This window comes from Astatotilapia calliptera, chromosome 22 (genome assembly GCF_900246225.1).
Source record: "Astatotilapia calliptera chromosome 22, fAstCal1.2, whole genome shotgun sequence".
NCBI lineage: Eukaryota > Metazoa > Chordata > Actinopteri > Cichliformes > Cichlidae > Astatotilapia > Astatotilapia calliptera.
Window position 1 is genome coordinate 31,047,975 of NC_039322.1, and position 23,740 is coordinate 31,071,714.

General features: G+C 44.0%; 2 protein-coding genes across 5 annotated transcripts in view; one reads left to right on the forward strand and one right to left on the reverse strand.

Annotated features, from left to right (window-relative positions):
• Nucleotides 1–23,740, forward strand: part of gabbr1b (gamma-aminobutyric acid (GABA) B receptor, 1b) — a 113,433-nt gene that overhangs the window by 38,397 nt on the left and 51,296 nt on the right. For all 3 annotated transcript variants that reach the window (XM_026155859.1, XM_026155857.1, XM_026155858.1), the window contains 4 exons: nt 12,808–12,978; nt 14,464–14,565; nt 17,131–17,196; nt 22,584–22,775. In XM_026155859.1, coding sequence (XP_026011644.1) covers nt 12,808–12,978; nt 14,464–14,565; nt 17,131–17,196; nt 22,584–22,775 — 531 coding nt within the window. The remainder of the gene's footprint in view (nt 1–12,807; nt 12,979–14,463; nt 14,566–17,130; nt 17,197–22,583; nt 22,776–23,740) is intronic.
• LOC113014379 (uncharacterized) lies at nt 5,013–10,262 on the reverse strand. Of its 2 annotated transcripts, XM_026155861.1 has the most exons (3): nt 9,535–10,262; nt 8,530–9,447; nt 5,013–6,617 (listed from the first exon to the last, which is right to left on the reverse strand). In XM_026155861.1, exon 3 carries the CDS (start codon nt 6,217–6,219, stop codon nt 5,416–5,418), a length of 804 nt encoding a protein of 267 aa, XP_026011646.1. In that variant the 5' UTR covers nt 6,220–6,617; nt 8,530–9,447; nt 9,535–10,262; the 3' UTR covers nt 5,013–5,415. The 2 variants fall into 2 exon arrangements, with proteins under 2 accessions (XP_026011646.1, XP_026011645.1); XM_026155860.1 differs by having other exon boundaries at nt 8,530–10,262.

Genomic DNA, 23,740 nt, shown 5'->3' on the forward strand with positions numbered 1-23,740 from the left:
ACCTCTGCCTAGCGTCCTTTTCATTTCAACCTGGATCCAACTGTTACTGTCCCCCACCCTCTTCACCTAGCTTTCATGTGGGGACGTAACAAAGTGGGGGCTCGTCCGGGATAGGAATGAAAGGAATTGAGTTGAGTACGAGTTTGAACAGGTGTTTGTGTGTTGTGTGAGTGTCATTTGACTAGCTGCTGCTCTCCCCGGCTAGCACAGGGGAGTGTCTAGCTGAGCGTTTGCTCTTCCTTCGGACACTCGTTTTTTGTTTTGCCTTTGTTATTTTCGGAGCAAACCCGGGTGGGGATTAATTCTCTGTTGGGGTAGGCTTTTCGGTGCATTTGGCACTTGATGATTTGCCTTTAAAGTGGACTCGAGCCTGGCACACTCCAGAAGCTAGGTCAGGCTAAATTCTGAGTAGGTAGGACTGGGGGGAGTGTGGGTAGAATTTTAGTTAATGGTTAACTTGACACAACACATTTTATTTCATCTGTTTTTGGTTGTGTAGTGAAGGTGTTGTGTGGCCCTTTAGTGGTTCGTCTGTGTTTTGCGTTTCATGGACACGTTTGATATTGCTGGGTTTAAGGCAAAGCCGTCGCTTGCCCTGCTGGATGTTTGTAGGAAGAGAGATCTGCATGAGGTGGCAACATGTTACGGGATCAGTGTCTCCGCTGGTCTACGCAAAGCGAAGCTGAAGGCCGCTCTGGTGTCTGGGTTGTTGGAGAAGAGGGTGGTTGTAATGCAAGAACCCCCGAGCACACCCGGTCCGACTGGACCAAGTGCAGCACCTCATGTTCCAAGCCAGGTCGTAGAACCGTCAGTGTCTACACCTGTGGGCCAGGGGCTACCCGAGGGCGGGCCAATGACGCTGCCCCGTTTTGAGCCGCTCTCCACCCAGTCAACAGAGGGTTCTAAGCAGGATGCTAGGCTCAAAGTCTGTCTGGCTCGTCTCCAGCTGGAAAAGGAGGAGCGTGAGAGAGAGTTCCAGCTGAAAAGGGAGTTAGAGCTTAGGCGTTTGGACACGGAACTGGCTAGGGCTAGGGAGGTTGAGCTGAAGAAGGTGGAGGTGGAAACTAAGGTCAAGCTGCGACAGCTGGAACTCCAGCAGGCCTCCTCCCCTCCTGTGGCGGCTTTGCTGTCACAGACAGAGGTACAGTTTGATGTGGGAAGGAATAGTCGTCTGGTCCCTGTATTTTGTGACACTGAGGTGGAGACTTCTTTTGAATCATTTGAGCGGATAGCGACAGCCTTGCGTTGGCCGCGGGATGCATGGGCCATCCTGCTGCAGTGCAAGTTGGTGGGCAAGGCACAGGAAGTTTGTTCCTCGTTGTCCGCTGAGTGCAGTTTGGATTACGACAAACTGAAAAGTGCTATCCTGTTAGCCTACGAACTAGTCCCTGAGGCTTATAGGCAGCGATTTTGGGGGTTGAAAAGGGTGCAGGGTCAATCCTTCCTGGATTTTGCAAGGGAAAAGAGTGTCCTCTTTGACCGGTGGTGTATGTCCAGCAAAGCTACTGACCTGGCATCGATGCGTGAATTAATGCTGGTGGAGGAATTTAAGAACTGCATCTCCGAGAGGATTGCAGTATACCTCAGTGAACAGAAGGTTTCCTCATTACAGCAGACTGTAACACTGGCTGATGAGTTTGCCCTCATCCATAAAACCAGTGTCATTAAGCATGGCCGACGCGATGCCTCAGTGAAGGTTAGTGATATGCCAGCTGCACAATACCCAAAGAGTGAGGTACTTGTGTCCCATCCCAAGGCAAAACGAAAGTGTTTTTTCTGTTTCAAGTCTAGCCATTTAGTAGTAAATTGTAAGACCTACAAACAGAAACAGTCAGTCTTGAGGGCTAGGAGTGTGCCGCTAACAATGCTAATGCAGGCATGGTTTCAAGATCCAGAATAAAGCTCTGTTTCTTTTGCCACAAACCTGGCCACCTGATTGCTCACTGTTCAAAAGCCAACTCAAAGCAAAATCGATCTGCTTTCAAAAGAGTGAACTGTGGTTCACAAACGGACAAAGTTGCCAATCCTAGGCGACAACTGGAGCATAATTGCTCGGTGGTGTCATTTGGTCACTGTCAGAGATCGACTAATTGTAATCCGCCACCTGTTGACCGTCTTTCGGGTCCAGATGACCTACAGTGTGACACATTGTGTACGACACAAACATTCAAACCTGCACCTCTGGCTAACCAGCATACCTGTCACCATGACCTAGCGAAGAAGCGTCTGAAAAGTGTTTCGGAAAGGCCTTCTAGCTATTCGCTGGGTTCTCCATATGTGATGGCTCAAAAAACACCTGGCTGTCACTTTGGACACTATTTTGAGGGACTTGAGCCAACCCCATTCAGTGTTTTCGACCCATCAAAAAGGTCTTGGCAGTTTTGGCAGGCTATGCCTAACCAACTAGGCCCAGTCAGCAATCGCCTCTCTGAGGTTATATAAGCTGGGGATGGGCTGGATGTGGGAGGGTGGCTTTCTCTGGTGTCTCCGCTTTGAGTGCTAGGTGTGAGTTCTGGTGGTTTTCCTCTGTGCTGGTCAGTGTGTGATACTGGTCTAGGTGTGGAAAAGGCCTGCTGTGTGTGACCAGCCCCACTGTGCATGGCTCTTTGTGAGTAGCTCTTAACTGAGCAGTGGTTTTCCTTAAGTGACGGCGGCCTCCATTATTTGGTTTGGCCTGCCTGGTTACTTCTAGTAGCAGCGTTGCTGTCTTTTTCTGTTGAACCTTATAGTTGTTTTCTTTCTTGAAGTGGTCACCATCTCTTTGGCTGATTTATCATTAAAGCAGTGTTGCTGTCTCTTTCTGTTGTTATTGTTTATATGATTATTGGGTTAATTGATTATAATAAAGATTTATTTTGTGTTAAACACCTCTGCCTAGCGTCCTTTTCATTTCAACCCGGATCAAACTGTTACTGTCCCCCACCCTCTTCACCTAGCTTTCATGTGGGGACGTAACAGTCATCCTCTGGTATGTGAAAGGAACGTACAGTGTGTAGGTAGGGCCTGGAGGCATGGTCAGGATGAGGAGACTGGTCCTGGGTACTTGAGCCTAGTGCTGAAGGTTGGGGAGCTGAAGACGACTGAGGGGCTGAGGACTGGAGAGAGAGAGAGATCACCAAGCAAAGTCTGAACCTCTCGTCTGAGCTGATTATTATCTTCCTGCTGATAATACCACGTGCCATGCTGGGGAGTCTGGTCAGCTGGAGGGGCTGAGGTGTCAGGATGTGCCCATGGTCAACTGGGGAATAGTTGTGCGACACATGTGTCTGTGGTAGTGATCTCCTCGGCAACTGCACCAAGAAGTCATGAGGCTGCTCTGGAGCAGTAAGTTAATCATACTGATATTCCTCAGTAAAAAGTGACCCACCTTCATAGTAGCAAGTCATTTTAATTCTTAAGTTACCGGGATAAGATTAAATTCTTCTTCTAAGTACAAGCCCCAGAAAGGGTAACAAGAGACAATTGAACCAAATCTAGACAAGTTATGGGGCCCAGAAGTAAAATTACTGGACAATATAGGTAATTGTCCACCAAAATAAAATACAACTAAAACTGAACTTGACAGAGGGGACTGGCACTTAAGGATGAGATAAAGGGAAACATTGTGGGGACTAAGTGAATGTCATAAACACAGACTAGAACTAAAGTACAACAGGAACTAAAGACTCAAAATGTGAAGGACTGAATGATCAAAACCTAACAAAACTGAGGGCAAATAAACCATTAAGCAAATAAACAATAACACTAAACTCCAAAGTACAAGAAAAACACAAAAAATAAAAACTCCATAACATCTAAACTAGGAAATACTCATGGAAACTAACAGGAATCAAAATGTAGCCTAACAACAACAGAGAGATAAATTGGAATTCTAACCCTAAACTGAATACATTTTTTTAAATGTAATTTAATTTAATTTAATTATGAAATCCAAACAAAACCTGCAGGCCATAACACAAGGTGTGAATTATGGTGTCAAGTATGGCAGGTGGTGACTAAACACACTGGCACACACAGACTCAGGGTTTTTCAGTGAAGCCTTAAGACATTAAAGTAGGATTCCATGTGTGTACACTTATGTAGGTCTGCAAGTTTTTAGACATTTTTTTTAACTTTGCCTCTCTTAGCTTTGATTCTAGAAGTTTAACATTAAGTATTCATGTAACAGGTTAGAATCTCTGAAAATGGGGGACTATGTCTGTCATAGTCCCCCATTTTCAGAGATTCAAAGGTAACTGCAAAAACTAGCATGATTCTAAGTATAAGGACTTTTGTTTTTATAAATAGAAGAGCATTTTATTTGAGTCATTGCCAATGTGAAGTCCAGAACACAGGGATATCACCCTATGCTGGCTCTGCCAGTGTCATGGTTTGCTGTGTGGCAGGCAGGAGAAGGACCTAAGATGCAGACTCACAGACACGGGGATAAACTCAAAAAACACAGCTTTATTGCTGGCCACGAGAAGTAATACAAAATAACCTAAAACTGGGAAAACTAAAGCATGAGCTGTACAAGGAACCGAACCACGGGGAGAATTACACACAACATGAGGGAGAACGCGACGCCGAACAGAGGGAGACTCAGACAGAAATACACAGAGGGTAAACGAGGAAAGTGGGCACACACGGGGAACACAGGTGACACTGATAATCATAACGAGACAGGGCGGGGTGAACTGAACATGACATGTACAGGCACAGAGGTTCAGACAGGAGGAGAGAGAGCACGGGGAAAACACAGACATAACGGGCTGGGGAAACATGAAACAACCACAAAGGGAGACGAGGGCTCATAAATACATAGAGGGCACACAGGGGGGAGAGAGAGCACGGGGAGAACTTAGACATAATGGGCAGGGGAAACATGGAATAAAACATAAGGAGAGACGAGGGCTCACAGATACACAGAGGGGCACACAGGGGGTAAAAGCCATGAAGGGAAAACACTTAGGGAACAACACAACAGGGCAACTCAGAAAACATGGCCTAAATAAGGAACGAAATACAAAAATACAAGGAACTAAGAATACTGGGCCCACATGGCCCAGGACCATGACAGCCAGGCCTTTACAGCACCAGCATTCAGTCGCTGTCTTCAGTTTTTTTGGAGTTGCAGAAAAACATGTCCTCTTAGGTTGAGAGACAGTCACTAACAGTCATAACCATTTATGAAAACAAAGAGGCAACTATTTCTTTAATAGAATATTAGCAAGAATGTTACTTTTCAAAGTAAATCTAATTAAATTCAACAAATGATTTCAACACTCAAAGCCAAAATGCTTGTTTAAAGTTTGTAATTTTAGATGTGTTATACTAAAAATGCCAGGAAACAATCTAATATAGAAATGGTCAACATTTCCACTGCAAGGAAAAGTCATGTACAATAACCATTCCCCAAACTAAACAAAAACAACCTCAATCAGTCCAAAAGTTCAACCAGTCCGTAGGTCCAATTGCAATCCCTGCGATGGCCACATAACAGCCAACCACAGTCCAGGCGGTGGCGACAAAGCTATTCTGGTGACCGAACCAATGGACGGCAACAGTGGCAGAACAGTTCAGGCAGCCAACCACGGGTCTGGTGGAGGCAACATGGCAGCTCTGGTGGGCGGCCAGGGGTCTGATGACAGCCTCGAAGTAGCTCTGATGGCTGACCACGGATCCAGTGGCATCGAAACTGTTCAGGTAGGCAGCCGTGGACCTGGCGGAGGTGACGTTGCAATTCCGGCGGCCGACCACATAACAGCTCCAATGAGTAATGCCAAAGCACAGTAGGTGGTTTATGACGTGCAAGCTGTGCTGGACGTGGACGTGCAGGCCGTGCTGGACGTGCAGGCCAGTCAGGGCGCTGACCTCCAACTCCGATTGAGCGGGTCCCTCCGGCGCGCTGACCTCCTGCTCGGGCAGAGCGGGTCCCTCCGGCAGCGCCGCAGCTACAGATGGTCGAGCCGATGGTGATGATGTTGATACGGCAGCTGCAGGCAGTGGAGATGATGTTAGTGTAGCAGCCACTGGTGGTAGATTGGGCGGTGATACAGCAGCAATAGGCAGGTGAAGTGATGGTGGTGTGGTTACTGCAAACTGCTTAGCTACAGGCCGGGCGGCTGACTGAGCTACAGTAGGCTGTGCTAACAGCTGAACTGATGACGGAACAGAAGACTGCACTAGAGACTGAGCTCGTGGCAACACAGGAAACTGAGGTTCTGACTGTAGTGACATTTGTGGATGAAGTTGAGCAGGTGGTTGAGTGGCTGACTGAGCTACGGGCCGGGCGGCTGACTAAGCTGCGGGCCGGGCGGCTGACTGAGCTAATTGCTGAGTTTCATGCTGAGCTGGCGGCTCTGAGTGTTCTGGCCACAACTCAGAGTTCCCTAAATAAGAGTGCCCTAATTCAGCATGTGCAATTTCAAAGTCCACTAAAAAAGCTACACTGTCCACAGTCCGCTGAATCAGCTTACTTGATCTACCTGCCAAGGACGAAGGTGGAAGTGTGGGAAGTTCTGGTTGCAAACTCTCCAGAGGTCCAGGGGCAGTTCCAGAACCATGTTCAGCCTCAGAATCAACCCCGGCTGAGTTACTAACTTTAAAGCAGTCTGGTTAACAGCCACACGAACAGTCTGAAAATCCACAGCATTGTTATTAATGGGCTCTAGTTTAAACAGTCCAGGCTCAGAATGAGCACAAGAAAAATAGTTTCCACCACTCCCTGAACAACACTCCTCCCCAGAATGAATAGTCACTGTTTCAACAGGTAATGACAAAATGTCTTGGTTACTCACAACAGCTTCACAATTAGTAACTACAGGGCCAATTCGTTTGGCTCTCGGCGAAGGCAGTCGCACTTTTCTCCTCTCCTCCTCCTCCTTCCCCTTATCTTCCCTGCTTAGCCTCTTGTGTCCTTGTCTTGTCTCGTGTGTATTACTTTTCCCTGGAAAACTCTCTCACAGTCTGTTCTCTAAACCTAAAAGAATTATGGATTTGATCAACTGGTCTCTGAATGCTATTGACACCCTTTTCTCAACGAGAAGTCTGGGCTCGGGAGAGCTCGAGTGCCCTGGAGGGACTTTCCCTGACAGATACACGATGGATGGGTGGCATAAATGGAGGATCGTGTGCCTGGCGGGACTGTCCATCAAGGACGCTGAAGATATCTACCTATTCAGAAGCATGATAACAGGGTTCTTGCTGATCGGAGCTGGCTTGGCCCTGGTTTATCGGAGAATTAAGAAAGCGGAACCGGCTGTTCAAACCCCCCCAAGGCTGTCCGCTGGGATTGAAACGATGGGACGAGGCGCGACTTCTAAGAACGGGCTCATTGAAAGCAGCATAGTTAAGACCTTGGAGACGCTTACAACTGCCGTGAAGACTCAGAATAACACCTCCAAGCGTATACTGGGTTACATCAAGGAGAGGCCTGCTCAAAATGACACCTTTGAGCGAAAGTTGGATTACATCGCAGAACAGCTCACTGCAGTTGTGAGTTCTCAGAATCGGCTCTCTGAGCAAAAGAATGACAACACCACGGAACGGAAGTTTGATACCATCATGGGGAAGCTCGCGGTTCTCCAACGGGAGTTTGAGAGACCAGTGTCGGAGTGTTAAAGAACAGCTTTGAAATTCTCCTGAGCTGCTCGCATAAAAGAAAAATCAACAACATCAACATCATAATGCGGATACTTCCTCGGCGCCAGCTGTGGGCTGAAGGCTGGAGCCGAACAAAAACTCCCTGATAACGACTGTGTGTTGACTGTTCTTCCCACTCTGTGCAAGGCCACCTGGGTTGGCTGGTAGACTGTTTACTTAACCTGATAGAGCGAAGGACACTGTCTCAGCTGAACTATGGACACGCACATACATACACTTACACTGATAAGCACTCACACATCCCCCCTCCCCTTCCAATGCCTTCGATGCTTGTTACCTCCTGGCAACCGTCTGGGCCCGCGCTGGAGAGTCGGCGCAGTGGAAGGATGGCTGCTGTGTTGCCTGGGATTACTCCTCACCCCCTACCAAACCCTGTTGCTGGTCACGTGCTCTATAATGTTGTACTGTGGACATTTATGTGCTTTCTGTGCAGAGGAGTTTTTTTGTTTTTTGTTCTCATGCTGTCCTCCTATAGCCCAGCATGAGTAGAGATCTCTTTTTTTCCTCTTGTACTTTCCCATTGTAGTGTACATTTTAGTGTTTTTTTCTGTAATGCAACCGTTCTCTGACTTGTATCCCCATGTGATGTCTGTGTAGTGTGTGTAAGGTCGGGGGCGGGTTCATTCCACTGCAGGGCAACCTGCCACTGCATGTGGCGAATAAAATTTGAACTTGAAATTGAACTGACAGTGAGCTGACAGTCACTGAACTAATAGTCTCCAGGCCCACTGACCCAGAGAAACCCATGATGGACAGGTTAGCCAAAATCTCTCTCTCACCACTTTGAGCAGGCTTAGCATTGCTAGTGAGCGGGGAAGAAACATCCTTCATTTTCTTGTTCATAGCAAATGGAGTTACAACTATGGTGGAGTCTGAGTTACTCACTGCGGCGCCTTGCACTGCTGGTCCAGAATCAGCTGATTCTTCTGAAGCCACAGGAGTGAGGTGAGATTTGGTTTGATGATGGCATGGGCACCGTCTCCTCCGAGAAGGTGGGGCCGCGTGTATGGAAACTGTCCCCTCCTGATTATCTGTATTTTTATCCTCTGTGACAGAGTCCAGTCTACTCACTGTGGTGACTAGCACTGCCGGTCATTTGTTTGCTGACTCAACAAACGTTCAAGGAGGGAGAGGAGATGGGGTAGGTTGGCAATGGCAAGGGAGCCTTCTTCCCTTCAGTGGAGGGTCCAACAAGTGAGCAGCAAGCAATGGTAGGGAAACTGTCCGCCTATGAAGAAAAAAAACAGGCAGCAAGGGCTCCCAGGGAGGCAGCTGCATCCTCCTTGCCCGTACTGCCCAAACCAAACAGCTCAAAGCTGGAGCTTGCCTTCAGCATGGTTACAATTTGAATTAGTTTGTTAATGTCCAAAAAGCTCACAGAAAAGGTAGTGGATGACAGAAAAGTATCAAAAAAACACTACCAGTATGTGACTCTGATGCTGATTTGCAGCCTGGGTTACGCTCTAGCAGTAACTCCAGAGCTGGGCGAGCAACTTCTCCTCTGAGGCGACATTTGAGTCCGCTGGGCCCATTATAGCGGAATTATTATGTCATGGTCAGCGATGGCAGACCGTGGAGTTGAGGAAAGTTGGACCCAAACGCTCTTATAGTGAAGGACAGTGGATTTATTTATAGTGAGTGGAAAAAACAACTATGTACAAATAAAGCACTGTGGCTCCCGTGGCGATTCCTCTGTGAATCCTACACAGTGCACGTGTCCATAAACAGTGAGAATGTGACAACTCCAAAACCCGATTCCGCTCCGTGATTTCCCCTCATGACGACGCTTCTTGCTCCCGACTCCTGGTGACACAAAACACATACAGCTTAGCAGGAAACCCACAGTAGCGATGTCGTTCACATAAAAACTCATCAACTGAGGTACTTTACAGGTTTGCCATAGTATAATTCCACACTGACTGGAGCTCTGCCACCTTCTGAAATAGGACTCTCTTGATGAGGCCATCAGCTGCAGCTGGTGAAGGCTAACAAGCGGCAGGTGTGGCAGCCTCCAGTGTGAGAACACTTCTGGGTTGCAGTCCTCTCAGCGACCCAAAATATCCCGGAGCTCGTATGACCACACACAGGAAGAAAGAGGAAAAAAGCAGCGAAAACCACCAAAAACACAACATACGGAAAAATAAACATATACAAAAGATACATGAGCCCTGGGTCCTTAGACCCAGGCCATGACAGGTTTATTATTTTTATTGTTTTTGGAAAATGATGATTGTTATTATGACAGTGAGTCATCTTACACTTGTCTTACGCCATCCAATAGACAAATCACCTACACAGCTATGTGGCTGTCTGAGCTGAGAGCAAAGCACATGCTTTTGGAGATTTGGTTGTAAAGTGTACTGATTAAAAAAAAACATCTTTAAAAATTCCAGACGGTTTCCTTAATTTTTTATACACGTTGCTATTTTCATCTCGAGAGCTTTTGCTCCACTTCCTACACCAAAACTGGAAGAAGTGTTCACTTTGTGATATACTGCCTGAAAATATGTGTATTCAAAGGAAAATCTTAGATATCACATTTTGTGAACTAGAGGTTCATAAATTCTTTAGCTTATCTCTGCAGCAGAGGCGGAGGCAGACATTTGATACACCCAGGGCTTAGCCCTAAAGGGTAGTATGCATGTGGGATGGGGGCGGGGGGTTATAGGCTCTGTTTTGAGTTTTGTTCAAAAAAGCAGGACTTCATATAGGTTTTAAATTAAGCAGCAAGAACAAAGTCGGGGCTAAACCCCAATTCAACCAGACCCAGAACTGATTCGGAATTAAAACAGGACTACAACAGTTCAAAATCAGGACTACTGAGGACTTAACCAAGACAGAACCAGAATCAGAACTAGATGATAGTAGCACTAAAACCTGCACTACACTTATTTTTTAATTCTACCGAAGTCCACTATTTAGATTCAGAAAGGTTCATATAATTATTTAGCCTTGCTGTGAAAACAAGCCTGCATAACTTAATAAATGTAGAATTTGAAAAATAACAAACCTAAAAAGAAACATTAGGTACGAGATACATGAGGACCTATGATACGGTGATACTTTTGGTAAACAACCATTTGACTAACATGTGTGTCTCACCTGCTCTTGTTCCACCTCTGTTCTGTCCTCATTCTCCTCTCTCTCTCTCTGCTCCTCTCTCTCCCTCTTTGTGCTGACAATCAAGCCAAACACCAACATCATCAAATATACAGTTGAAACCAGATATTTACAGACTCTTCAGATAAAAACACTTTTTTAATTGTAACATCAAATCAGACTAAATGTTTATTTTTTTAGATTGATAAATATAAAAACATATTTGTTAACTTTAAGAGTAAAGAGAGAAACTTTCTGTATTTCTTAATTGCAAATGGCACCAAATTGTATTCAAACTGAGCCACACTTATGGAGCTCCACAATTCTTTTCCAGGTGTTTTGGTTGATATCTCTGGATTTTCCCATGTCAAAGAAACAGGCTCTGTGTTTTGCCTTATATCCACATCCACAGCTGTGCCACCAATTTACTCACATGGACTCTACTAACCTATCAGAAGCTTCTTCAGCTCAGAATGGAATCGTCTGGAGTTTTCTTATTAATTAACAATAAACTTAGTGTATATGTACTCCTAAATTTGATGAAAGAGATAAAAAAATAGAAAGCTCTGTCTCTCTTTATTCTGACATTTAACTAATTCAAAAGATATTTCAATATTTATTTATCCAAAACAAAACAAGTTTACTCTAAACTGATGTTGTGCAGTAAAAAGATGTTCTTGTGTTTTCCATAAAGTGTATGTAAATATCTGGTTTCAACTGTCAATATACTGCTGTGTGTTGAAATTTTTGTTTTGCATAGGAATATACTGAACAACATACAAAGTACAATATATAAAATAACATCTACCTGAGTTTTTTCTTTGAAAGAAGCTCCTTATGTCCATTCTTGTATATCAGTGCATTACTGAAACCGATTTATTTAGCCGTGGAGGGTAACAACTGAAAATATGAAATAAACACACATGTAAGCTAAGACTCTCTAAAAAAACAGCAGTGTTGTTGTTCAGCTTTTCATGTCGCCATTTGTTGATTCACTTGAAGAGCAAGTAACTTAACATGGGTCAAATGATCAGTTTGATATCAATCTTTTGTGATACACCGTCATATTTACATTATTGGTACAGTACGAATGATTTGCTTTGGTACCTGCTCAAACTTCAGCTCTCCTCTGTCTGCCTGGCTGCGCTTCTCCAACAGCGCACTTGCAGGCAGCAGCTGCCCCGCCCCCTCACTCAGTTGATTAGTGTCTGAGCTCGGATCATACCAATATTAGGGGAGATTTACGCACAGTCGTTAATTCCCACAGTGTGCACTATGTGCTTCGAATATTGTGTGTAGTTTTTGTTTTATACAGTTGTCAGCCAGGCATCTAACTATGAAAAAATTACACTCCAAAAGACCCCGGGCTTCTGAAAAAACAACCCGGGCTTAAGCCCAGTAAGCCACCCCCCCCGCTCCGCCACTGCTCTGCAGCCTCTCTTTGCTCTTTATTTTCTAGGATGTCAGTAGGCTCACAGTCCTAAATGCACTCATTTAAATTCTTGTCTCCAACATGATTTAAATAGAAATGGTGAACTGACTTTAAACCCCCCTTTAGAAATGCACTCCTTTCTTTTATTGCGATGACTTCTGACCATGTTCATGTCTTTACTGTGAAAACTATGACAGCAGCACGTAGTAATGTATCTCTTTTCAAGCTTAATTCGGATTGTATATGGTGACATTTCTGTCATCATTATGATAAGTGAGTTCACTAAAAGACACAATTGTTTTGAAAAATTAACTGCCATGTTTCAAGCATTTGACACATCTACATTCATTGTTATGCTGTCATGTATCCAAATTAATCTCACAAAGAGTAATCAGGAGGCCTAAAAGTGGTTCCTTTATTACAAAGAAGGTATACAGTAGGGGAAATAATTCCCCTGGTGAATTTGTAATTTTGCCCAATTGAAAAGAAATTAATAGTCTCTAGTTTTTACAGTAGTTTCCTTTTAATATATAGAGAGAACATTAAAAAAAATTATATAAGCATCATAAACTGATCTTTGGGGGTTTCATAATCAAACTAAATGCATTTCTTTGTGTCTTTACATCTCTTAGCTGTCATATGGCTCCAGCTCTCCTGCTCTGTCCAACCGACAGCGCTTCCCCACTTTCTTCCGTACTCATCCATCTGCTACACTGCACAACCCCACTCGGGTACAGCTCTTCCAGAAGTGGAAATGGACCAAGATTGCCACTATCCAGCAAACAACAGAAGTATTTACCTCAGTGAGTCATATATTACAATAATTCTATGAACTCATGTACAATGAGGGGTGTGGTGAAGACACTACACTGGCCCCACCTTTAAATAGGAGCTCGCTAGTCAAAGTTTAGCTAAATGTATATTTAAGGATTTTGTTAGCACACAAGCAAAATTGTGAACTAGATGCATAGTCTTATAATATGCTCCACTCAAACTGTGTACTAACACATCCAATTACTGCAAGGGCAGAAAACTTAACATGAAAAGCTTTCTCTCATTTTATAAAATAAATTACTCTGAATTCACTGAAGGATAAGACTATAATAATGTGAAATATTTTGCCATTTAAAACAAGAATAATGATCTTAAGCTTTTATTTTACTTTAAAAATACAACATGTTTTTTTGCGACAGCTCACTTTGACACTAAAATATTTCACTCGAAACTAAATTTTATGGTTGCACCATGTATTTTTCAATACTGTCCTGTGAAGTGGAAAGGACTTGTCCCCCAGGCTGCTTTCTAACATGTGTGTCACGGTACTGGGTCCGTGACCCAGTGTTTTATGTTTATTGATTAATCTGTATTTTTGGATTTAGTGTTATTCATGTTTTTGGTTCTCCTTATTGTTCTCCATGTGTGTATCCTTAAATTCTAGTCTTTAGGTTTCTGCTACTATGTGTTACACGTTTCATGTCTAGTCACACCTGTCTCTATGTTTGTGCATCTCCCAGTCAGTCATGTCTCCATGTCTCATGTGTCTCATTCCCTCATTTCCTGTCTCACGCCACACATCTGCCAGCGAAGACGTGACAATGTGATTGTGAAAGAGTTCTTTTTAACTCAAACCATGATCTGATCTACACAAGTAGTTTTGGGCCACAACATTTAGCAAATTGTGAGTGAAAACAAAGTACAGAGACCTTCCATGGTGTTTATTAAAACCTGAGGAAAATTCTGCTGCTCATGTCATCACCCTGCTGGCTAATGATGACTTTGTGGTTTTTATAAGCACTACAGTTTATGACTATTTATGCTCATAAAAACAAATTTAAAATAAAAATCAATAGATAAAATGTTATTTGAGACAAGACAAATATGGACAAGAGAAGATGAGTGTACTTGTTGATTTCTCCAACATTATATGTATCACTTCGTGATATGTATAAGATTTTGTTCTCATTTCCATCACCATTTGCCATCTTTTATCCTCAACATATGGTTTTATGTCTCTCCTGATTCATTTTTCTCCAGGCTTCTATCTGTGCTGTTTTATCTGATTGTTAGTAACATCACCTCCACCACTCACCATCATTTTTCAGAATGACCAGTTCATCTTCCCCCTCACTACTTTGCACTTATTTCAGTTGCTGTTAACTGTTCTTTGCATTTCTTCCTGCTGCCTACTATTCCATTATCGTTCTCTTTCCTTTTTTAGTTGCTGTTTCTGTTGCTCAGTCCTCTTCTGTGTGCTTATTATTGTGCTTGTCTCTTCTTGTGTGTCACAGACTCTGGATGATCTGGAGGAGAGGGTGAAGGAGGCAGGGATTGAAATCAGTGTTCGTCAGAGCTTCCTAACCGACCCAGCTGTGGCTGTCAAAAACCTCAAGGTGCGAGTTCCCCAATCATTCTTACACATACCAGCCAGCTGGACACTGATCAGTCAGGCCTTGTCTGGCCAGTTAACTGCCAGAGTGTTTGGATACTTGGCAAAAATAGGACAGAAATTTCAGAGGTAGCCTGCTGCTCAGAATGTCGAGTTAGTAACAGATGGAAGTTCTTCCCAATGGACGAAACTCTGGTGTAAAAAGTGTGATCATAATTGTATTGTAGTGTCCTTGGGATGTTTTCACACCTATTGTTTGTTTTTTCTGGTTGAAATCACTGGATGAGTTTGTAAGTGTGTAGATTTGGCCTGTACATAATGAGTAGATACAGTAAGAAGGTGCTATGTTCTGGACTACAGGAGAAGCCAAAGAATTTACATTTATTTCATGGTAAATGGACTGATTCTTATATAGCACTTTTCTACCTCTCCCGGAGGACTCAGAGAGCAACTTTGGGTTAGTATCTTGCCCAAGGATATTTGGCATGCAGATTGGGGGAAGCCAGGGATCGAACCTTCCAATCAGCAGATGACCTGCTCTACCTCCTGAGCTACAGCCACCCATTGGGGTGGCCTGTACAAACCTTTGCACGTCTATAGTATGTTCCTACATTGACAATACAGAGCACACGTGGCTACGGGACATTTTTTAGCCCAAACTTGTAACATACACATGGTTCAGATCAGGGTCAGATCTCATTCACACCATAAATAAAGTGCCCTGGAGTTTGTTTGGAACTCTACTGAGACCACCTCCTCCAAAGGGTCTCAATACAGTTGTTTTGATCCACACACCAATGAACTTCACTGAGGGAGCCTGACCAGAGTTTGATTTAACACAGCATTTGTGAAAATACCCTTACGATGTAATTAATGATGGTCAAAATTTGTCCAGCTCCTTGGAAAGCAATACAGTGACAATGTTTCAGTGTTGACAATGTTGATGAGTAACTGCAAATTTTGTAGTCAAAAACTCAAAATACTACTGTAACAAATGGCACATGGCATTGCAAGGTAAGTGAATGTTTATTTGCATTGATTTAGTTTGTGCAGCTTTCCAGCTGCCTTCTTCGGCTTAACACAGCACACAGCTCTGCCGTCATCTGTTCATGACCTCAAGCTGAAGCGCACTTGGGTCCTGCAGCAGGATAATGATCCAAAAAACATCAGCAAGTCTACCTCTGAATGGCTTAAGAAAAAACAAAGTAATGACTTTGTAGTGGCCTACCCAATGTCCTGACCACTGTCCGACCGAGATGCTGTGGCATGACCTTAAAAAGGCAGTGCATGCTTGAAAAACCCTCCAATGTGGCCGAATTACAACAATTCTGCAAAATGAATCGGCCAAAATTCCTCCATAGCGCTATAAAAGATTGCCAGTTACTGCAAATTTTCACACCATTGTGTTCTCGCATCCAAATGACTTCAGTAAGATAATGCTAACCTGCATACTACAGCTATTAAAACAGCACAGCTTCATAGTAGAAGAATCGTAGTTCTGAACTTACCTACCTACAGTTCAGGCTCCAAAACATTTGGAGCATAATATAACGATAGAACAAAGAAGCAAGCAGAGCAGCTAGAATGCTCTATCACAAGAATGTTCTCTGTCAAAAGTTCAGCAGTTGCTCTGTTCAGCTCCCACACACATATGGACTGTTATCAAAAGATGAAGGGTTACTACAAAGTTTTATTTATGACCGTGTACCATAAAAAGGTACATTTTTGTCACTATGAATATTTGATATGTTTAGTTTTATATTGTGAATTGTGTATTTACATTTTACCCCAGAATTGGGTTTGTACAACTACAGTCAAACCAGACCTTTGGTGCACTGTATTAAGTGGTGATTGTCTGGTGACCACTGGAAATAATGTTTATTCAGATAATTTTTTTAAATTACTTCCAAATGAAGTGACCAGGGTTGTTTCAAGATGGATGCCAAGTGTTAAGCCTCATTTCTAGGAGGAAATGAAACTCGTGTGAAACATAAAAAATGTCGAATTCTCTTCTTTTTTTAAAAATAAAATCCTGTTCTTTGATAGTTGACCGAGCTGTTTAGAATGTCAGAAGAAAATCTACAGTGATAAACATAAACACTCTCTTTTTGGACATTTCTTACTCGGAGCAACAGAGCTGAGGAATTACTCTCTCTGAGCAGCAGATTCTATGTCTTATCTGGTTAAGTTATCAGATATGTATTGTCAGACCAAAGATGGTCATTTTTGTCTCTGCACAGTCATCAGGATCCCAGACCTGGAGAGCTTTGCTGGCAACAAAGCTTGAGAAAGCTGCAAAAAAAAAAAAAGTTCTGACATGTGTTGGCTGACTTGCTTTCTTCCTGCCACACACATACCTTACAATGACCCAGCCCAGCATGCCACCCTAGTTGTAGTAACACAAACATGGTAACGGGATAAATGTCTTGCAGTGGAGAGAACGTCTATTATTGTCTGATGCAGGATGAGGGTTGGCTTCTTTGTACCCAGCCCGGCATGGCTTTTAAAGTGTGTGTTCTGTCTCTTCTCTCTGTGACTGTGCTGTCTTCATTTTATTTTCACTTTCAAGCGTCAAGATGCCAGAATTATTGTCGGCCTGTTCTATGAGACAGAGGCAAGGAAGGTCTTCTGTGAGGTAATGTTCTAACCAGATTCATGTGTATACTTTAAAATATTACATAACAGAAACATTTTAGGGAGGACTTTTTGGCCCAGCTTAAAATAATATGATAATAGTGGGATAATAAGGTGGAAATAAGCTGGTAATGTTATAGAGATAGCAAGTTATCACTTGTCAGTGATCAGCCAAATGATATTCAAGTAATTATCTTGGATCAAATTTCTGTAACTGGGTAATAATAAACTAACACTTGATGTGGGAACAAACATGCCTTTCAGACAAAACCAATTAGTATTAGTATAACCTGGTAATATAGGTGCTGGACTCTGTCTCAGTCTGGAGTTGCCCCTGGTGAGAGGCGGCGGGCTGGGGGTGGGTATTGTAATATCCCCTCGGCTTGCTGCCGGTACGTTGGGGTTTTTCCCAGTGGACGAGAGAGTTTGTTCCTTGCGCCTTACGGGCCCTGACTGTTATCTGCGCTTATACGCCGAGTGGCAGTTCGGAGTACACAGCCCTCTTACAGTCCATGGGGTTGCTGGAAGGTGCTCCACCTGGAGACTCTGTTGTCCTGCTGGGAGACTTCAATGCTCACGTGGGTAACGACAGCGAGACCTGGAGGGGTGTGATTGGGAGGATCGGCCTCCCTGATCTGAACTCGAGCGGTGCTTTGTTATTGGACTTCTGTGCAAATCACAGTTTGGCCATAACGAACACCTTGTTCGAACATAAGAGTGTCCATAAGTGCACGTGGCACCAGGACGCTCTAGGCTGTAGGTCGATGATCGATTTTTTAATCGTATCAGACCTGATACGATTGCAGACCTGCGATCATATGTTCTGGACACTCGGGTAAAGAGAGGGGCTGAGCTGTCAACTGATCACCACCTAGTGGTGAGTTGGATCATGTGGCGGGGGAGGACGCTGGACAGACCTGGTGCACCTAAACGCATAGTGAGGGTGTGCTGGGAACATCTAGCAAAGGCCCCAGTCTGCGAGATCTTAAACAGCATTCCGAGGGAGACTGGGGACATTGAGTCCGAATGGACCATGTTCAGCATCTCCATTGCCGAAGCTGCTGCATTGAGCTGCAGCCACAAGGTGGTTGGTGCCTGCCGTGGTGGTAATCCCCGAACCAAATGGTGGACACCAGAGGTGAAGGGAGCCACCAGGCTGAAGAAGGAGTCCTATCGGGCTTGGTTAGCCTGTGGGACTCCGGAGCCAGCCGACAGGTATCGACAGGCCAAGCGGAATGCGGCTCAGGCAGTGGCTGAAGCAAAAACTCGGGTGTGGGAGGAGTTCGGCGAGGCCATGGAAAAAGACTTTCGGACTGCCTCGAAGAGATTCTGGCAAACCGTCAGGCGTCTCAGGAGGGGGAAGCGGTGCTCTACCTGCACTGTGTATAGTGCTGGTGGAGCGCTGCTGACGTCGACTGAGAAAATTGTCAGGCGGTGGAAGGAATACTTCGAGGACCTCTTTAATCCCACTGACACGTCTTCCGAGGAGGAAGCAGAGTCTGGGGATGAGGGGAATGAGCCGCCAATTTCCGGGGGCGAGGTCACTGAGGCAGTTAAACAACTCCTTGGTGGCAGAGCCTCTGATGTTGATGAGGTCCACCCCGAGTTCCTGAAGGCTCTGGATGATGTAGGGCTGTCCTGGTTGACACGCCTCTGCAATGTTGCGTGGAGATCAGGGGCAGTACCCGTGGACTGGCAGACCGGGGTGGTGGTCCCCATCTTTAAGAAGGGGGACCGGAGGGTGTGTTCCAACTACAGATCAAACTCCTCAGCCTCCCTGGGAAAGTCTATGCCAGGGTGCTGGAAGGTAGAGTTCGTCCGCTAGTCGAACCTCGGATACAGGAGGAACAATGCGGTTTTCGTCCTGGTTGCGGAACACTGGACCAGCTCTTTATCCTCTCGAGGATACTTGAGGGTGCATGGGAGTTTGCCCAACCAGTCTACATGTGTTTTGTGGACTTGGAGAAGGCATTCGACCGTGTCCCTCGGGGTGTCCTGTGGGAGGCGTTGCGGGAGTATGGGGTGTCTGGCCCATTGCTACGGGCCATTCGATCCCTATACAACCGTTGCAAGAGCTTGGTTCGCATTTCCGGCAATAAGTCGAACTCGTTCCCGGTGGGTGATGGGCTCCGCCAGGGCTGCCCTTTGTCTCTGGTTCTGTTCATAATTTTTATGGACAGGATTTCTAGGCGCAGCCAAGTGGCGGAGGGCTTTCACTTTGGTGGCCTCAGAATCTCATCTCTGATTTTTGCGGATGATGTGGTTCTGTTGGCTTCATGTGAGGGCCTCCAGTTCGCACTGGAACGGTTCGCAGCCGAGTGTGAAGCAGCGGGAATGAGGATCAGCACCTCCAAATCTGAGGCCATGGTTCTCAGCCGGAAAAGGGTGGAGTGCCTACTCCGGGTTGGGGATGAGTTCCTGCCCCAAGTGGAGGAGTTCAAGTATCTCGGGGTCTTGTTCGTGAGTGATGGGAGAAGGGAGCCGGAGATCAACAGACGGATTGGGGCTGCAGCTGCAGTAATGCGGACGCTGCACCGGTACGTCGTGGTGAAGAGGGAGCTGAGTGTAAAAGCGAAGCTCTCAATTTACCGGTCGATCTACATCCCTACCCTCACCTATGGCCACGAACTGTGGGTAGTGACCAAAAGAACGAGATCGCGGACACAAGCTGCAGAAATGAGCTTCCTCCGAAGGGTGGCTGGCCTCTCCCTTAGAGATAGGATAGGGTGAGAAGTTCGGCCATCCGGGAGGGGCTCAGAGTAGAGCCGCTGCTGCTCCACATCAAAAGGAGCCAGCTGAGGTGGTTTGGGCATCTGACAAGGATGCCCCCTGGGCGCCTCTTGGGTGAGGTGTTCCAGGCATGTCCCACCGGGAGGAGGCCCAGGGGCAGACCCAGGACACGCTGGAGAGATTATATCTCTCGGCTGGCCTGGGAACGCCTTGGTGTGCCCCCGGATAAGCTGGAGGAGGTGGCTGGGGAGAGGGAGGTCTGGGCCTCTTTGCTTAGGCTGTTGCCCCCATGACCCGGCCTCGGATAAAGCGGATGAAGATGGATGGATGGATGGTAATATAGTATTTTTGAAATAATGTATGTAATGTAAGTAATGTATTGGTAATATGTTTGCATTGAACATTTTAACATAATGACTTGATAGTAACCTCATAATAATATTTAATAAAAATTGAAATTTTACCATCTTATAATGCTGGAATGAATCCTACCTATTCCTACCTACATTAATCCTTCTGTGTAATAACATTGAAGGCTGTAAAATGCAAAAAAAAAACCAACCCCAAAAACACAACAATAAATAAATAATAAATATAATTCTCCAAATTATCAAATTATCATACATGATGGAACATTGATTCTACATAGCAATGAGAGCTAGAATTATCATACACATTCAATAAATATGCAATTCTGCTATTTTACTCTCTAAGTTACCACCACCAAGTGCTAGCAGTTTATTACAAAATGTACATATCATACATATCATATCCTGGATTTTACTATTCCATGTTCCAAATAGATTTTGTTACAATTTTTAACAGGCCTCGGAAGATATTGCAATAAGTTCTGTATATAAAGAGGCCTGAGAGGAAAAAAAAGTAGACTTCATACTACTTAGAGCTTCTTTGTTTATATTCACAAGAACAATTTAATATTTTTGAACACTACAAGGCCACTTAAATGTCAGTTTACGTTAATGTCTCAAACCTAACCAGTGTCAGACAGAGCCTTCACAGGCTGTAACAGCAACACACTTTATGTCTCAAATGTACTGTTTCACAAGACTTGATGGGTATAAAATGTTTTGTTTTTTTAATATATTGAATATCACTATTGTTGTTGATCTTAAACCCTCAAAAGTAACACTCACAGGTGAAAAGTTATAGTACAGGGTGGGCCATTTATATGGATACACCGTAATAACATGGGAATGGTTGGTGATATTAAAGTCCTGTTTGTGGCACATTAGTATATGTGAGGGGGCAAACTCCTGAAGACGGGTGGTGACCATGGTGGCCATTTAGAAGTCGGCCATCTTGGATACAACTTTTGTTTTTTCAATAGGAAGAGGGTCATGTGACACACCAAACCTATTGGTAATGTCACAAGAAAAACAATGGTGTGCTTGATTTCAACGTAACTTTATTCTTTCATGAGTTATTTACAAGTTTCTCTTTGTTCACAGCCATTGACATGTCGAAGAGGTTAACACGTGAGGAGCAGATCGAAATTGCATTGATATCTGGTGAACGCAGTAACCGGGTCATTGCAGAAGATTTCAATGCAAGACACCCTACGAGACCACCCATCTCCCATGCTACAGTTAGCAAACTGCTTGCTAAGTTTCGTGAAACTGGTTCATTGTTGGATTTGCCACAATGTGGGTGCAAGAAAACTGTCACTAATAAAGAAACATCAGTGGCTGTCCTAGATTCATTCAGCAAGAGCCCACAGCGTAGCACTCGGAGCTGGCATGTTCCCTGAGTTTTTCCAGCAAGATGGTGCACCACCACATTATGGGTTCATTTAGGAAGTCCGAGCATTCCTAGATGAACAGTTTCCTGGAAAGTGGATTGGTCGTCGTGGGCCAGTTGAATGGCCCCCAAGGTCTCCCGATCTGTCCCCCTTACACTTTTATCTTTGGGGTCATCTGAAGGCAATTGTCTATGGTGTGAAGATACGAGATGTGCAGCACCTGAAACTACGGATACTGGATGCCTGTGCTGGCATTTCTCCTGCGGTGTTGCTATCAGTGTGTGAAGAGTGGGAGAAGAGGGTTGCATTGACAATCCAACACAATGGGGAGCACATTAAACACATTTTATAAGTGGTCAGAAACTTGTAAATAACTCATGAAAGAGTTACGTTGAAACCAAGCACACCATTGTTTTTCTTGTGACATTACCAATAGGTTTGATGTGTCACATGGCCCTCTTCCTATTGAAAAAACAAAAGTTGTATCCAAGATGGCCGACTTCTAAATGGCCACCATGGTCACCACCCATCTTGAGGAGTTTGCCCCTCACATATACTAATGTGCCACAAACAGGACTTTATATCACCAACCATTCCCATGTTATTACGGTGTATCCATATAAATGGCCCACCCTAGATCAAGACAATTTTTTTATGCCACAGATCCACACCTAAGGAGCAGATCATTGTTGATGTATTATTTATATGGTTGTATTAGGTTCAGAAGAAGAATGCCATAATGTTGAATGTGTAACAAGGGAACATAAACTGTAGGATGCTAAAGTTAAGCAGGTTGGGTCAGGAGCTCTGCAAGATCCTTCTCACTTCTCTTTTCCTTAAATAAAATTGGTGTTGAATTGAATTTCAACTTCACACATTCTTCCATCATCTTTTTGCAGGTTTACAAGGAGAAGTTATATGGGAAAAAGTATGTTTGGTTCCTCATTGGCTGGTATGCAGACAACTGGTTTAAGATCAAAGACCCATCCATCAACTGTACTGTGGAGCAGATGACAGAGGCTGTGGAGGGTCATGTAACTACTGAAATTGTCATGCTTAACCCAGAAACAGTACGAGGAGCTTCTAACCTGGTAAGACATGCATTATCTTATGACACAACTTTATCAGTGATGCTCAAAAAAATTGTTGCAAAAAAAATCGAACCTTTTAAAAAGCTAAAAAGAAAACCCTAAATGAAAGCATTTCAAAGCACACCCCACTTTTCAGTTATTTGTTTGTAAAAAATGTTTAGAATCATGTCTGATTTTCGTTCCACTTCTCACGTGTATACCACTTTGTGTTGGTCTTTCACGTGGAATTCCAATAAAATTGATTCATGTTTGTGGCTGTAATGTGACAAAATGTGGGAAAGTTCAAGGGGGCCGAATACTTTTGCAAGCCACTGTAAAAATGATAAACATCAAATAAACTTTGAAAATCAATATAGCAAAAGCCGTAATGGTTCACTTGGGAAAATAAGTCTTTTCTGCAGTTTTTCTTGGCCTTCACTGCAAGACAAGACAGGTAAAAAAAAGAAAAAAGAAAGCATGCAGTAAAGCAAAGGCAAGGCAGAAGGATGTTAGATGCATAAAAGTGTAGAGGATGGACGTTTCGCAATCCGGTCAGTCATTTGTGTGATCCCTGAATCCATGGCTATATCATCACAAGCAATAATGACAAGAAGACTGAAATAATTTCAACAGTTAGTGTTTGTTGAATTCCCTGAGCACTTTAAAACACATAAGTAGGCCACACCTTGTGACTACTTAGAAATAATGTCACTTATGGAAAACAGACATTTTTCTATGCCTAAACTTGTTTTTGTATTAAACTTTAAGTGATTAAACAGTCACAGATTATTCTGAATCTTTTTACATGTACCATTAAAACTGTAAAGTAGACACTAACTGTCACTGTGGGTTCCCTGTTGTAAAGTCAGAGTGTTGTTTGAAACAAAAATTGTACAGCATCAAACGATTGTCTGCCAAGCCTTTTTCAAGCAGATTTAATGAAGACTCGTGGAGGTTCACTACTGAAATGACAATAACTTGCAGTG